The 15452-nt window shown below is 36.8% G+C and overlaps 1 protein-coding gene across 1 annotated transcript; it reads right to left on the bottom strand.

Moving 5' to 3' along the window:
- Nucleotides 1–2575: 2575 nt before the first annotated feature.
- myorg (myogenesis regulating glycosidase) lies at nucleotides 2576–14195 on the bottom strand. The gene is made up of 3 exons (XM_073824475.1): nucleotides 14103–14195; nucleotides 11530–11983; nucleotides 2576–9385 (listed from the first exon to the last, which is right to left on the bottom strand). Exons 2-3 carry the CDS (start codon nucleotides 11790–11792, stop codon nucleotides 7591–7593), a joined length of 2058 nt encoding a protein of 685 aa, XP_073680576.1. The 5' UTR covers nucleotides 11793–11983; nucleotides 14103–14195; the 3' UTR covers nucleotides 2576–7590.
- Between the last annotated feature and the right edge of the window lie 1257 nt (nucleotides 14196–15452).

Below are 15452 nucleotides of genomic sequence, written 5' to 3'. Positions count from 1 at the left end.
TTCTTTAATATATGCAGTATTTATGTAATATGTGACCATGGACCACAAAACCAGTCTTCCCTGCTGTAAAAACCATATGCTGGTTAGGTATGTTTTGGTGCTGGTATGCTGGTCCTTTGCTGGTTTATGCTGGTCCTTGACCAGCAACATGACCAGCATAAACCAGCAAAGGACCAGCATTAACCAGCTATGGACCAGCATAAACCAACAAAGAACCAGCGTTAACCAGCAAAAGACCAGCATAAACCAGCTAAAACCAGCAAAAACAGCACCAAAACATAACTAACCAGCATATGCTGGTTCTTTCAGCAGGGTTAAGGATCATTTTTTTTATACAAGACTCAAGAAGCTTTCCATTGATGTATGGTTTTTATAGGCTATGACAATATCTGGCAGAGATACAGATTTGAAAATCTGGAATCTGTGGGTGCGAAAAAAATCAAAATGTTGAGAAAATTGCCTTTAAAGTTGTCCAAATGAAGTTCTTAGCAATGCATACTAATCAAAAATTAAGTTTTGATATATTTACAGTAGGACAATTACAAAATATCATCATGGAACATGATTTTTACTTAATACCCTAATGATTTTTGTCATAAAGGAAAAAAATCTATCATTTTGACCCATACAATGTATAGTCGGCTACTGCTACAAATATACCCAAGCGACTTATTTCAGGTTTTGTGGTCCAGGGTCACATATGAGGGTGAGTACCTCTAATTTTGGGTGAAGTACCCCTTTAAGTCAATATGAAATGTTGTTAAATACTATTTTATTTCTGTAACTTGCATTACAAAGGGAAATAGGATATTCAATGCAAGACTAGACTTAATTTTATCCTGAGGCATCATGCACTTCTTTCTTTTTTTTTTTTTGAGGGGGCAGCACTGGCTCTCTTGGTTCACCTGGTGCCCTAGGCAAGATACGTGACCAGAGGAAAAAATGCATGAAATACTTGGTAGTACTCTATATTAGTCTATGACGGGATTGTGTAATGGTATTAGATTGTGCAAATTTAAACATGCAAATGTGTGATTCACATGTGACACACTGGACCACATAACCAGTCATAAGTAGCGTGGCTATATTTGTAGTAATAGTAAACAATGCATTGTATGGGTTCAAAAATGATCAATTTTTCTTTTATGCCAGTAAACATCATGTTCCATGAAGATATTTTGTAAATTTCCTACCGTAAAAATATCAAAACTTAATTCTTGATTAGTAATATGCATTGGTAAGAACTTCATTTGGACAACTTTAAAGGTGATTTTCACAAAATTTAGATTTTTTTTGCACCCTCAGATTCTAGATTTTTAAATAGTTGTACCTCAGCCAAATGTAGAGGTTTTTAACAAAACGTCATCAATCGGCCATATTGGCGGCTCTGAATGTAAACAATGCCACTGAACCGGAAGAAACAAGCATATTTTGCTGATTATTGCTGCTGAAAATGATCAATTTATTGTCACGTTTTGGGCTGTACTAATCGGTTTGGACTGGGAAAAACATTTGGAGTTCTATAGACTGCCAAAAGTTATAACAAATCAAGGAGAAGAGTGCAAAAACAGTCTTGAGGAACAAAAGGCATTTGTGGTTGAACAAACTGAACCAGAATTTCAAAGGCAAGAATCTTGACAACATTCGTGTTTATTCTCATCATTTCCGGTCAGGTAGATGAAATATTAGGCTAATATCTTAATTAATACCGCTCGTACATATCTTTACCACCTATTAAAATTTAGTTTGTCAAAATATTGCGCCCTTTCCTGCTTACTAAGTCCTTCTCTATATGATTTAGCAGCTTCCAGATGTTTTTTCTGTAGTTTAGACAGCATAAATTAGTAGAACAACGTATTCAGTATACATTTTACCGTGCAGTCCATGCTGTTGTTTACATCCAAGTACTTCCAGTATGGCCACGCATCCGGGTAACTGACAAAACCATGACATTAATGCAAACCCTCTATTGTCCTCTCTATCAAAAGATACATCAATCGAAAGCTTATTTATTTAGCTTTCAGATGATGATGAAATCTCAATTTCAAAAAAACTGACCCGTATGTCTTTGTGGTCCAGGGTCACATACATAAAATTATAATCGACCAACAATCTTAAAGATTTTTTTTGGAAGCTGCATTTAAAAACAACATTTTTCATTTTCAGAGGTAAGCATTTTTCTGAATTTATCCATTGGGAATTGACTAAATCATGAAAAGTAGTTTCAAATGTACAGAGAGCCCCTACAGGGACATGTTGACGTTAAAAGTATGAGATGGGAGGATTATATTAAATTATATTTCATTGCTTTTGCATTCTCTCCCAAATGTCTTGCATTCCCCTGAGGTACTTTGCGTACGTTAGCAAATAACTTTTTTTGTGAACAAATGCAAAAAGTTTCTCAGTGGAGCACAAAATCTTTGGGAGACAACACAGAGGCATTAACATTTCTTCCTCTGTCATGTACAAATGATAAGAAGTTGAAACAAAAAAAGTGACATCAGTTAAAAATAAAAGTTGCTTTGGAGTAGAAGCAATCACAGTCAAACCAAAATTTATTCAGACACCTTTAACATTTCTCACATTATCAGTTTATTCGCTATAGTTCAGAAAATGGTAATAAAATATGACAAGAGCTTTAACAGAGTTAAATTGGGTCAGAACCAATTCATCTGGATAATGTCAGATAACTTTGATAGAAAGGTATGTAACGGATTACAATCAACCAAAAATTCAGACAGATGTTAGTAAGACAATATTTACACAACTATCAATACTTTATTGACTAATTATCAAGCAATGCTTAATTTCGTAGTCTGTGGTGTATCACATTAGAAATTAAAGAAAAAACACATGGTTAGGTCAAAGTGTCTGAATAATTTTCGGTCCCAAATTTTACTGGTAGTCCACTGTATGAAGAATTTTTGGGTATAATATGTCAGAGTTTACTTTATTTTGCCATCTTCATTTATATAAATTATCTATAGTGCCCTGCAGCCACTAGTAAATAAACATCAAAAATTATATATTTTATCCAGATCATTTTTGGTTTGACTGTATATCTTGATGACATTAAGAAAACAAACTACAGACTGTTTCCCATCTAATTACTGTTGACTTGTGTATTCAGTGTATTAAATCTTAGATTTACAAAAATGCTACAAACTCTCCTAATGTGGAATTGTGTTGTAAGTCTTGTCCAACGAATGGCCCAAACATATTACTGTCAGACCACCCTTGGTCTTTGCCCTTTCCTGCTCATCAAATCACTGCTCCACCTCTGTCCCAAACTCAACTAAATGATTTATTGATCCAGGGCAACCTCCATATAACCTGTAAATTACCTCAACACCGTGTCATTATCTACCAATGATGAGCAGGGCCCAAAAAACCAAGAAGATGCCTCTCTGAGGAGACTTCATTCAATGCTGGGACCAAAGTCTGATTCAAACTTTGATCAGGCTTAACCTGCTTTGCAATAATTACTATTCCTGCGAGGGGCTAGAGGAGGTTGGAGGTTCAATGAATCCATGGACCCATGACCGCCCTGCCTGAAAGCCTCGTTTGAACTTAGCGAAGAAATGCAGCCCAATACGCCAGTAAGGAAAATGAGGTGGAGACGGAGCAAACCGACACTCGAGACTGCTCTGGAAAACCTGTGGACAGTGCTTTTCTGCTATATCTCTTTGACTAGATCCAAACTATTTGTAGTTTGCAGATTACAAGCTACACTATATTGCCAAAAGTATTGGGACACCTCCTTCTAATGAACAGGTTTGACTACTTTAGTCATTTCCATGAGTACAAATCTTAATGTTTAAGCATAGTATTGTATTAAATGGTGTTGTGCTCGGACAGGACCCTTTCTATTCTAACATGACAATGCATCTGTGTATAAAGCAAGGTTCAAAAAGAAACTATTAATTCAGTCAGTGTGGAAGAACTTGGCTGATCTGGTAAAACCAAATCCTAATCCCAGCTGAATACCTCTGGTGTGACTTTAAATGCAGACCTTGAGCCGAAAACTCATCACCAAACACCAAACACTTGTACATTCACTACATGGACAAAAGTGTTGGGACACCACCTTCTTAAGAACAGAAAAAGGCACTTCCAAAACTGTGGCAGCAATAATGGAATCATAATTCATGCATTTAAAAATTGCATTTCCATCTCTCTTGTTGTTTTGGAAGCGTCTAAAATGACTGTACTCACATGTACAAGTCATTGGTAATTGGTGATGAGTTTTTGGCTCAAGGTCTGCATTTACAATCACACCAGAGGTGTTCAGCTGTCAAGTTCTTCTACATTGACTAAATCAATAATTTCTTGTTGAACCTTGTTTTATACACAGATGCATTGTCATGTTAGAATAGAAAAAGGTCTTGTCTAAACTGTTGCTACAAAATTAAAATCATACAATACCCTAGAATATCATTATATGCTCTACATTAAGATTTGTACTCATGGAAATTACTAAAGTAGCCAAACCTGAATACTTTTGACAACACAGTGTATGTGCTGCCCATATTTCAGTCATTCTTTAGTCACTCGGAAATCCTACAGCCTGCACCAACCTTACGACAAAGTCAACAAAGTTCAATAAAATCATTCATTAACTTTTTCATTTACCGCCCACAAATTAGTAACACGATGGAAATCCATACTGAGCAAAACAGAGGGCTGAGGCAGGCAGAACCAACCGCACAATGCCAAAGAAACTAAACTAATAACCACAAGAAAGACGAGCCAAAATTGCATCGCATATCAGTGCCAAAATCCATGTGCTGCTCAAGTCCAGTAACACCATCAAACGAGAAAATAGTGAACTGAATAGTGAGTGGGTGGCATCGTTCGACCACTGAAGACACAGTCTATCGCTAATGTAGGGCAGCACAATTAATGCAGAGAAAGTACAATTAATAACTCATAACTCTTGAGAGAGGTCAAAAGTTTAATGGTACCATTTTACTTCAATATCAGGCTAATTATATTCGGTGAGAGAAAAATACTGAAATAACAAAGTACAGGATTTTCTTGTGCCATGCCAACACTTCACAAGCTTCAAGTGGATGACTAGAAAAGCAGGTGAACACTGCCCTCCTGTGACGCTCTGGAGAACGATATCAATTTGAAGGCAGCTGCTCAAACTCAGCATTTGCCTTACACTCTAAAAATAAAGGCGATGCCATGGAAGAACCATTTTTCGTTTCAAAAAGAACCATTCAGTCAAAGAACCATCTCTTTCTTACCGTTTTATAATCTGAAGAATCTTTTGTGAAACAGAAAGGTTCTTCAGATGTTAACGGTTCTTTATGGCATCACAAAGCACCTTTATTTTTAAGAGTGTACCAGGTGAAATGCAAAGCAAAATGTGCAGTTTTATGCACAAAATGAATAAATACGTTCATTCGCTACTGTTTGTTTTGAATTTAAAAACAGAAATGTATTAGTCCAAGACATTTTGCATATTTTTAGACATTTCTGAAAGCCACACACACACACAAAGTCTATGAGATGTACAAAGAAAGCACTTTTGCTACTGAGATTTTATATGTTCACACAGTCTTTGACCAAAAAAACAAAACAAAACATGAAATTCCAGTCTGTGGAAAGCTGACAGCGGCTTTGCTCTGGTGAGTTTCTAGAACATCAGCAGTCTACAGTCTGTTTGGGTCAACCAGGGGCCCAACACTGTCAGGGGCCTATTAACAAGGGTAAAATCCACAAGCACATAGTCCTAGTGAAGAAAATCACCACCCAAAAAGCCTATGAATCAACAATCTTAATGGTTATTTGAGGTACACAAGTACTGAAAAGGCAGCTGCCATGTCTACATACTCTATAGCTACTTTTAGAGCAGACACATTGCTTGACAGATTCATTGTTTCACCAGAGTGGACGAGTGCACTTTCACAGTTGCGTGGGAAGAGCTAAAAATAAGCTTGAAGGTCGTAGATTAGAGAAAGCTTGCGGTGCGAGTCGATTGTCGGCGTGCTGGAAGAGCGTTAAACAAACACAACAAACACAAAGGTGACCCTAGCGCAGCAAAAAAAATAATCTGATAAAGATTAACTGAGTAAGCATTCAGTGTTGTGCCCTTATTGCAAAACACAAAAATTAGGCAGCACAGCATAATATTCAAAACAAGATGAGCAGCACACATTAAAGTGGAAAGAAAAAAACTATTTTATGCGGCAGGAAGCGTTTTTGTAAATATGGCAGTAATGGAGTAATGCTTGAACAAGGCCTATTGGTGATGTATTTGGCACTACATGACGATGGCAAGTACAGTAAAAAAGACTGCTGGTCATTTCCAATGCAGCCACAAGCACCCATTACTTATAGAAACGTCTAATGTTATTATATGAAGTGTTGGTGCTTACGAGACAGGTAGGGCAGATTATGCTCAAATGCGCTGCATGCACGGCCTAAGATTGCTGTAGTGTGTATGTAGGGGATGCAGCATTGCTATTGCTTGCAGGTAAAAAGCCACACATTGTTTTAAATGCATTCACAAAATTGTACACCTGTAAGAAGGAGGCTTATGTACAGTACTGGTAAAATTTCCCTTTTTAAAAAAAGCAGGTGAGAGAACATGAAGGATACATTGTGCAAAATGACCTGTCACAGCCCGTTAATACATCCTTAATATTAGTTATTTTGGCAAGATGCACATGTAAAAGCTTAATTGTGTCAAGGTTTGAGAAAGTTATCTCAAAAACATTGGCTGTTTAAATGCAAGGCACGGATTAAGTCATTAGCTTCGTATATCTAATGCATGTTGTAATGGTAAAATATAAACCCTGGATGAAGAACTAAATTCCCTGAAAAAAAAGTTATTAAATCAACAACTTCACAAATACTTTAAATGGAAGACATGCTCAAAACTCCAGATGCTTCACATATAGTGGAAGTCAAAAGTTTACATACAGCTTGCAGAATCTGCAAAATAATAATTGTTTTAGCAAAATAAGAGGGATCGTACAAAATGCATGATATTTTTTATTCAGTACTGGCCTGAATAAGATATTTTACATAAGATGTTTACACATAGTCTACAAGAGAAAATAACAGTTGAATTTATAAAAATTTAAATGTTCAAAAGTTTACATACACTTGATTCTTAATACTGTGTTTTTACCTGAATGATCAGCTGTGTTTTTTTGTTTAGTGTCAGGTTCCACAAATCCTTTGGTTTTTCACACTGAGGACAGCTGAGGGACACTTATGCAACTATTACAGAAGGTTCAAACACTCACTGATGCTTCAGAAGGAACATTAAAAGCAGGGGAGTGAAAACTTTTTGAATTTGAAGATCAGGGTAAATTTAACTTATTTTGTCTTCTGGGGAACATGTAACAGTATTAGGAATCAAGTGTATGTAAACTTTTGAACAGGGTCATTTTTATAAATTCAATGTTATTTTCACTTGTGGACTATATGTAAACGTTTTATGTGAAATATCTTATTCAGGTCAGTACTACTTAAAAATATGCATTTTGTATGATCCCTTTTTTTATGGTCAAATATTTAACATTTTGCAGATTCTGCAAGGTGTATGTAAACTTTTGACTTCAACTGTAAGTCTCACTGAACCCATTCAAAGTAAGCAATTTCATCAAGATCAACTGGATAATCTGTTAGATGTATTGGCTCTTTGTTGTCATATCGTTCCCCTTTGTAACTTTTCCAGCGTCCTGCTGGTAGATAGATATCCCTTTCTTGCTTGCCCGGCTCCAGTACTGGTGCCACCATCAAGTCATCCCCTATCAAAAACTGTGAGTCAACTCTATAAGCCGTTTCATCACTGGTGGCGATCCACCATAATGGTCGAATTATGGGATCCCCAGTGTCCAGAACTTCTCCAGCCAGTTCTATGACCCTGGGAGCCACCAGTGTCTCATGTAGTTCAGTGAACCGTTGAGCAATAGCCACCACCTCGTCATCGTACTCCCACGGAGGAATGGAGAACTGCATGGAGGGCATGAAAGCAGACAGCTCCAGCCATCGAATATAGAGCTCACGGTCTGGTAGCTTGCCGTTGCCATCAGTACGGTTGGGATAGGCATTGCCTCCAATCATGTCAGGCAAGATAAACTGGTAGCCTAGGATGCTGATAGTGAGGACGGTTGGGATCAGAGACTTCAGGCCAAGTTCATAGCCCCACACAGAGTCCCGGTCAATTAGACGGAAAAAACAGGAGATATTCTGAGAGCCGTAGCCAGACCGAAGTTCAGCACGCTCATTGAAGGGAATGGCCATTTCAGTGTACCGGCGAGTGAAGGTGCTTGGATCAGGGAGGTGGATTTTGGTTCTGAACTGCCAGGGCAAGTAGTTGGTCTCGCCCGCATCCAGCTTAAAGGACGAAATGCCATATTTGTGGCGTAAAGAGCGAAGCTGCGTCATGAACCAGTTGCGAGCTTCTGGATTTGTAAAATCGAGGATTCCACCAATGCCATTCCACCACTTAACCAAGGCAGGAAGTTGACCTGTAGGCTCCATAACGAACAGGCCTTTCTGTACACATGGCCCAAAATTGGCAGAATCATAATTCACAAAGGGATGTGTCCACAGGGATACCAGAAGGCCATCAGCCTTGAGCTTTTGAAACATTGCAGAAGCATTTGGGAACTTCTGCGTGTCAAACTCGAACTCTCCGTACTGACTGGTGTAACGATCATCAAGTTCTAAGTGGCTACAGTTAAAACCGTGTTTGCGTATATTCTCCGCATAAGTTAAAAGCTTTTCCTGGTTGATGTTAGTCTTATGTAAAGCCCAGGTGGACCATATTGGGTGTCGGAACATTTCTTTGGCGGGTACTTTGTTGGGTTTGGGGAAGTATCGACGCACCATGACCTTGTGGATAGAAGTCACATCTGGGCCAACGCAGACTCTGTAACTAAGTTCAGCATAGGGAGGCCTTCCAGGTGCAGGTTTGTACGGACTGTCCTGATATCGTGCCTGAAAGTACATGGTTTTCTCTGTATCATTCCAACCCAGGTGAAAGGGCACAGAGTCATTGATCTTAATGGCAGTTGCATTGGACGAAAGCCAGTAGCGCTCCAGGATGCCACCAAAGTCTTGGCGATTGGAGTACACGTCGCTGGTGACAAAAGGTTTAGGGGCCTGCTGGCCCGAGATAGCAATAGGCCAATGCTGAACAGCAGTCTCAGCACCACCGTACCAGTGCGATTCATTGTAGGACATGGCGTGTTCCACAGGACGGTCCGACTCTAACTCTTCCCAACGTACACGGTAACACACCACCGTCTCCTTTGGCTTCACAGTCATAATGAAGAAGTTCACCTTGCCAGCAAACGAATGAGAGCAGCGAAGGATCACTCCCTCCTTTGAGCAGGAGTCGAGATCAAGCGTGCCAGATCTGAAATCAGCAAGAATAAATCAGTTTCTTTTAGGGTTATTTTTGTTACCAGATATTTGAAAAATTACTTGAACTTGGTATGCGTTTTAAGGTACTTTTTTTCCTTTGTCACAGACCCATTTTACTGGTGTCTACAATGGCAGTTTAGTGCTACGTTTTAAACTACGATTATGAGATTTAAGTCGTAATATTTCAACAATGAAGTCCAATGAAGTTTATTGCCAAAATATTTCAACTTTATTCTCGTAATTTCAATTTTAGTAATTGAGTCGAAATATTTTGACAATAAAGTTGAAATTACGAGAAAGTCAAAATATTTTGACAGTAACGTCCAATAAAGTTTAATGTCGAAATATCTCAACTTTATTCTCGCAATTTCCACTTTAGTAATAGTCAAAATATTTTGACAATAAAGTCCAAATTATGAGAATAAAGTCGGAATATTTCGAGACTTACGTTGAAATTACAAGAATAATTTATTTATATAGTTATTGTCGAAATTTCAACTTCATTAATAAAGTCAAAATATTTCAACAAAGTTTGTGGAAATTATTCAACTTTAGTAAATTGAAATATTTCAACTATAAAGTACAAAATAATGTTTATTGTGGAAATATTTCAACTTTATTCTCGTAATTTCAACCTTAGTAATAAAATCCAAATTATGAGAATAAAGTCTAAATATTTTGAGACTAAAGTTAGGAGATTAGGAGAAAATAGGTGAATAATGTTAAAATATTTCAACTTTATTGCCATAATTACAACTTTAGGAATAAAGTTGAAATATTACAACAATAAAGTTTGCCAAAATATTTCAACTTTGTTCTTGTAATTTCAACTTTAGGAATAAAGTTGAAATATTTCGACAAGTAAACTTATGAGAATAAAGTCGAAATGTTTTGAATTTATTTGTAGCAAAAACAAGATTAAAGTCACAGTATTTTGAGAGTATATTCTAGCTTTTTGCGCTTGCAAGAGTCCTAGACTGGGAGGAGCGGAGGATATTCCAAAGTCTCAGCTTTCGAAATCAGTTTTATAGCGAATACTAAACAATATGTCTATTACAATAATGTGTTTTTCACGCTCTTTAATGTGGAGTGACAGATCGCTGTATTCTCTTAAGTTTAAGCGGAATGTGAATCAGTCATCTTTCTGATTACAATAAAACATTCGTTTTTATTAAATTAGGCTATACTGTTTTTTTTTTTTCATTCCTTCTGATGTTCCTTCATGTTTATATTGTGCTATAAACTTAAAACAAAGAGGAAAAACACATTTATAATTCAGATTTCAAACTGACAGAATTTGAAAGCTGATCTGTGTTATATTAAAAGCAACAAAGCACAAAATTATTGTGATTACTGGGTGGCTGGCGCGCTACAAATATTGAATGGAAGACGATAAATATTATTTCCAATCATTTACTGTATCATACCGTGAATAAAACAGCTTGTGAATAGTCACTTACCTACCTCAGAAAAGCCAACAATATAATTTATGTTAACGTGTTGTGTTAACGTGCCACTTCAACCTTTAGAACGTTTAATTGTTGTTTTTAATTAAATACATGTGAGGAATGAAAGATTGGACGCCACAGACGTTTTTGCAGAGTAGGTGGTGGAATAATTTAATGAAATTGTCTCATTGTAATCGATTGATCCACATGACTACAGTGATCACATTGACACAAGACACATTGCTTTCAGATTTTGAAAGCTGAGACTTTGTCTTATATTAAAAATACCAAAAGCACAAAGCTTATTGCTATTATTGGAAGATTGTCGCACTAAATAGGCCTTATGAATGCAATGGAAGACATGAAATATTATTTCCAAGCATTATGTCCCTGTGAGTATATGATACATGGTATGATTCCTGGTAATAATGCCACATATATTCGAATAAATCCAGTGGCTTGGCAACTTCTCCCGGTGCTCCCAATCTGGGCCATTTGCATACGCAGACTTTACTCTCAAAATATTATAACTTTAATTGCTACGATTTAATTCTCAAAGCATTTAGACTTTTATCTCGTAATTTTTTTCGTTTTATTTTTTAAAGTGGCACTAAAATGCTGTGAAAGGTATCTGAAGTGCTATCAAAGCATTTTGCGATCAAAAGAATATAGCACAACGCATACTGACCTGAAGCCCATCTTAAGGACAATCCCCCCAGCTTGGTTACGAATGAGAAAGCCATCCTTATTCAGATCAAGCAATTCTGTCTTCAGCAGGTCAGCTTTACGCAGGGAGGCAATATAGTAGCACCACGCAGTCACTGCTGCAATCACCAGAATCACACCAATGACTCCAGCGCCCACCAGAGGGCGACTGTCCTTGTCTATCTTCTTGATGGGCACGCCATCTGTAATAGTCCCTCCTGCGCCTCCTGGGACTACTTGGTACATTCTGAGTCTTAGTTTTTGAATTGACAGTTGAAAAGTTGATAAAAACGAAGGCTAAAATAGTATACAGACTATCGAAGACATTTGTCAGACAGAGAACAAAAGTGGAAAAACATGTGCAAAATGGAGTCTTGAATCCATTTTTTTCTTCATTCAGTGTAGCACTTCCCTCTTGTTCATTATCCTTTATGAGCCTGAGGGAAAAGGAGTGGTAAAGAGTGTCAATGAAACAGAAATCTACTTATCATGCAGATGTAGATATCACAGTACAAATTCCAGCATTAAGTATTCAAAAAACACTATCGTTTTAGCTTTGATATCGCCCCGAATTGGTCTACTGGGAGGTAAACACATAAACAAAAGCGGTTTATTCATGCTGCCAAGGTTTCTCACTGTGGCAGTGTGCGAATTGACTGCACCAGAGGACAACACAAGGGCCTCTGGGTCTGCAGTATGCAATGCCACCTGCAAAACTTTGAGACTGGCTAAGCGCCATCAGACACACTTGGTTTAAATGAAAAGCACAGTTAATGGACAATCTTTTCTACTGAAGAAAGACCCAGAAGAGCTGAACTGCCAATGTTTTGAGGCAAATGTACAGCACACTAATAAGGCGCAACAGCCTACCTTTTCAGTGGCCTTGGGAAGTGTCTCATTTTGTCAATAGTTTAAAAGAAATCAATAAAGAGATTTGAATAAAGCTTTGAATCAGAACATACATGTTAAAAAAGGTTGTACTTGTACACATGAATTTGTCCCAAAAAGCACTGTAAATGCTAAATAGATTCAGAAATACTGGTAAAATGTTAGATTATTCACTGTATGTGACTGTTAATAAAAAAAAACAATAATAATTTGTCACTTTTTCTTCCATATTGTAAAGTATTATTTATGGAACTGATTAGAGAATAACAAAAAAGTAATACATGGTCTTTGTTCAAGGCATGTTTAAAAAAATAATTGTTTACTAAAAGATCTATAATGCGCATTTTAAATATAAACAAGGTCCTTTTTTCATGTTAACATTAAAAAACATCGACTAGCTGTGGCAACAATGTTTTAACGAATGGAATTGGGAAAAAGTGAGATAAAAATAATACTATCAAAACTCTAATAAAACATGATTGAAAATGTCCTACAGAAGCATTTTTTGTTGTTTTGAAGTCCCTAGAGTCCATGGTAGATCACTCTTTACTATACATCTAATTCTTTTTGGGGGGGAAAAAATTATGTCTGGAACAAACTGTTCCGTTCTATTCAGTACTGCTGATAATGGACATTTTCACTACTAACAAGAGGCACGTGATTCTCTGACAACAGACACTTTAGTTCTTCCCTAAATGAAAGAAGATTTTGCAAATTAGGTTGAGTAATTGTCATGCAGAGAGGTTGACCAAAGAAGAAACCATGAGTGACAATGTTTAACAAAGACACTTTGCCAAGCAAATAAATAAATCTAATAGATAAATGCCTATCTTGCCTTATCTTAACAAGAAACGTTTCTGAAAGGATGAAGCGATCTTGTATTATCTTCTTAGAGCACTAAACAGAATTTTGCTGATTCAGAACATGTGACTGCAAAAAACTGGTTCTTCAGTCTTTGCAACCTTGTATTATTCCAGATAGAGGCTCGAAAAGACACTTACAGTACATACATGGACATGTAAATAGGTCAGAGTTGTACAACCACTTTGTATGATGAGTGAACTTTTACTAAAATAGCCAAGCACTGGACACACAGATTAATATTGGCTGACCTCTTAGAGCAGGGTTCCTCAAAGCTTACCCTGGAGGTCCAATGCGCTGCAGAGTTTAGCTCCGACCCTGATGAAACTCACCTACCTGTGATTCTCTAATGATCCTGAAGACCTTGATTAGCATTCTCAGGTCTGTTTCTGCAGTGCATTGGACCTCCAGGGTAAGATTTGAGGATCCCTGTCTTAGAGGCTTGCATGCTTGTTTTTTTTATGAACTCTCAGTCTGGACAGATGATACCGAACATAGATATCACATGGGTCAGAGTGTAACACAAGTCTTGAGACATGCGGTATCTACAATAACATTGCGACTGGTTTAAAACTGCTTAAATGGTCACATTACTATAGAATAACGAATGTGTAATGAACAGTTTAGCATTTTGATCCCATAAGGAAACATGAAACAACAAGACATAACAGAGGCAGTGGGCGATATTTGAGGCAAGGGGGAGTCGACTGTAAAAACACGCTGGGTATTACCGAGCTTGACAGGACGAATTCGCTGTTTAAATACTTAAACATTTGTAACGTTAGTTACGTGAAATAACGTACTTACCAGGTCGAGGACGGTTGGTTTCGTGCCTTGTTGACATGTTCCCTCGAACAATTCAAGACGCTGAACTCTGTGCCTTGTTATGGGAGGAGTTTATGTGGCGACTCGCTCCTCACACAAACTCTGCAACTCTGGGAAATTGAGTTTTATAGGCTACTCGGTAAAAGCGAAAGTGTGAATAATGCGGTTTGGGTTTGTTTGGCTGTCAGCACCTAAAATATATACCAAATGTCATGTTGATTTTGTGTGTGTTTTATTTTATTAGTCTAACAAAGAAAACAGCGCTTAAGAAGTTTGTTTTCTGCAGATCTCAAAAAATATATACCATAGTAAACCATCCTGCCAAAATAACAAGTACTACGATCACTACTTTAAAACTAAAAAACTACTTTATTTTAACATGTGGATAGCTCGAATGTGTATGTTATTGTTTTTAAATAGCGCATTTTATTTTATCCATCTTCTTCAACGCAGAAGTAAGCTTATGGGCGAAACTTCCGGTTCATTGGCCGCTAAAGGGAAATAACGAGAAGAAACAACATGTAGTAAACAATAAAACTGTTTGCACTACAAACCAGTGTGTTCATTATTAAGATAATACATTAAAATAATATGGTAAGGCACACTGATTTACAATATCAAGCAGGAAAACAAGCCGTTTTGTACAGCAAAAAAATAGCTGGACGCAGATGAAATCGGAAACCAGTCTTATATGTTTTAATAACAGACCGTTTAAATGCATTTTTGAAGACAGCGATGGCAGTTAGTAAGTTTGCATTTTTATTGTCTTTTTAGATTATAATGGTAACCTCTATAATGCATGGTTTTGAATTTAGTCATTATTTTAACCTGTTGTAAAACTAGTATTTGAAATGTATCAACTTGTGTGAGTTTGGTCCAAAAATAAAAAAAATACAAAAAATGTAATTAATTTTTTGTCAAATTAGTTTTATTGAAAAACCAAGATTTTAAAAATTAATTTGCAATCTCAGATATTTTGTTTCTATTACATTTACAAAGAAACGAATCAAAGTAAAAAAGAAAAATAAAGAAAAACAAAACAAAAACAACATCACAAACCCATCCCTTATACAACCTGTTTACATTAGTTTGTAAAGTATGATGAAAAATTTTTTAATTAATTTTAATGAAAAGGTGTTTTCTACCCATCACAGTTAAAATGGGGCATCTATATATTGGGATGGTTACTTTGAAATAATGTAAGTTCAAGCTTGAATATGTTGTATTTACGGTGTATAAAATGGTTACCAAGGTAATGTTTGTAAGACAAAATAACAAGCATTTAACAGGCACATCATAAACTTGTTTATTTGTCGTGTAATGCACATTTAC

This window comes from Garra rufa, chromosome 19 (genome assembly GCF_049309525.1).
Source record: "Garra rufa chromosome 19, GarRuf1.0, whole genome shotgun sequence".
Taxonomy (NCBI): domain Eukaryota; kingdom Metazoa; phylum Chordata; class Actinopteri; order Cypriniformes; family Cyprinidae; genus Garra; species Garra rufa.
This window is presented reverse-complemented; position numbering and strand designations above follow the sequence as displayed.

What these genes read in the sequence shown, in the direction of transcription:
- myorg (XM_073824475.1), bottom strand. Translation starts at nt 11,792, where the DNA reads ATGTACCAAGTAGTCCCAGGAGGCGCAGGAGGGACTATTACAGATGGC. An exon ending in GTCCTTAAGATGGGCTTCAG is followed by an intron (nt 9,386 to 11,529) that starts GTCAGTATGCGT and finishes TGCTGATTTCAG; the next exon opens with ATCTGGCACGCTTGATCTCG.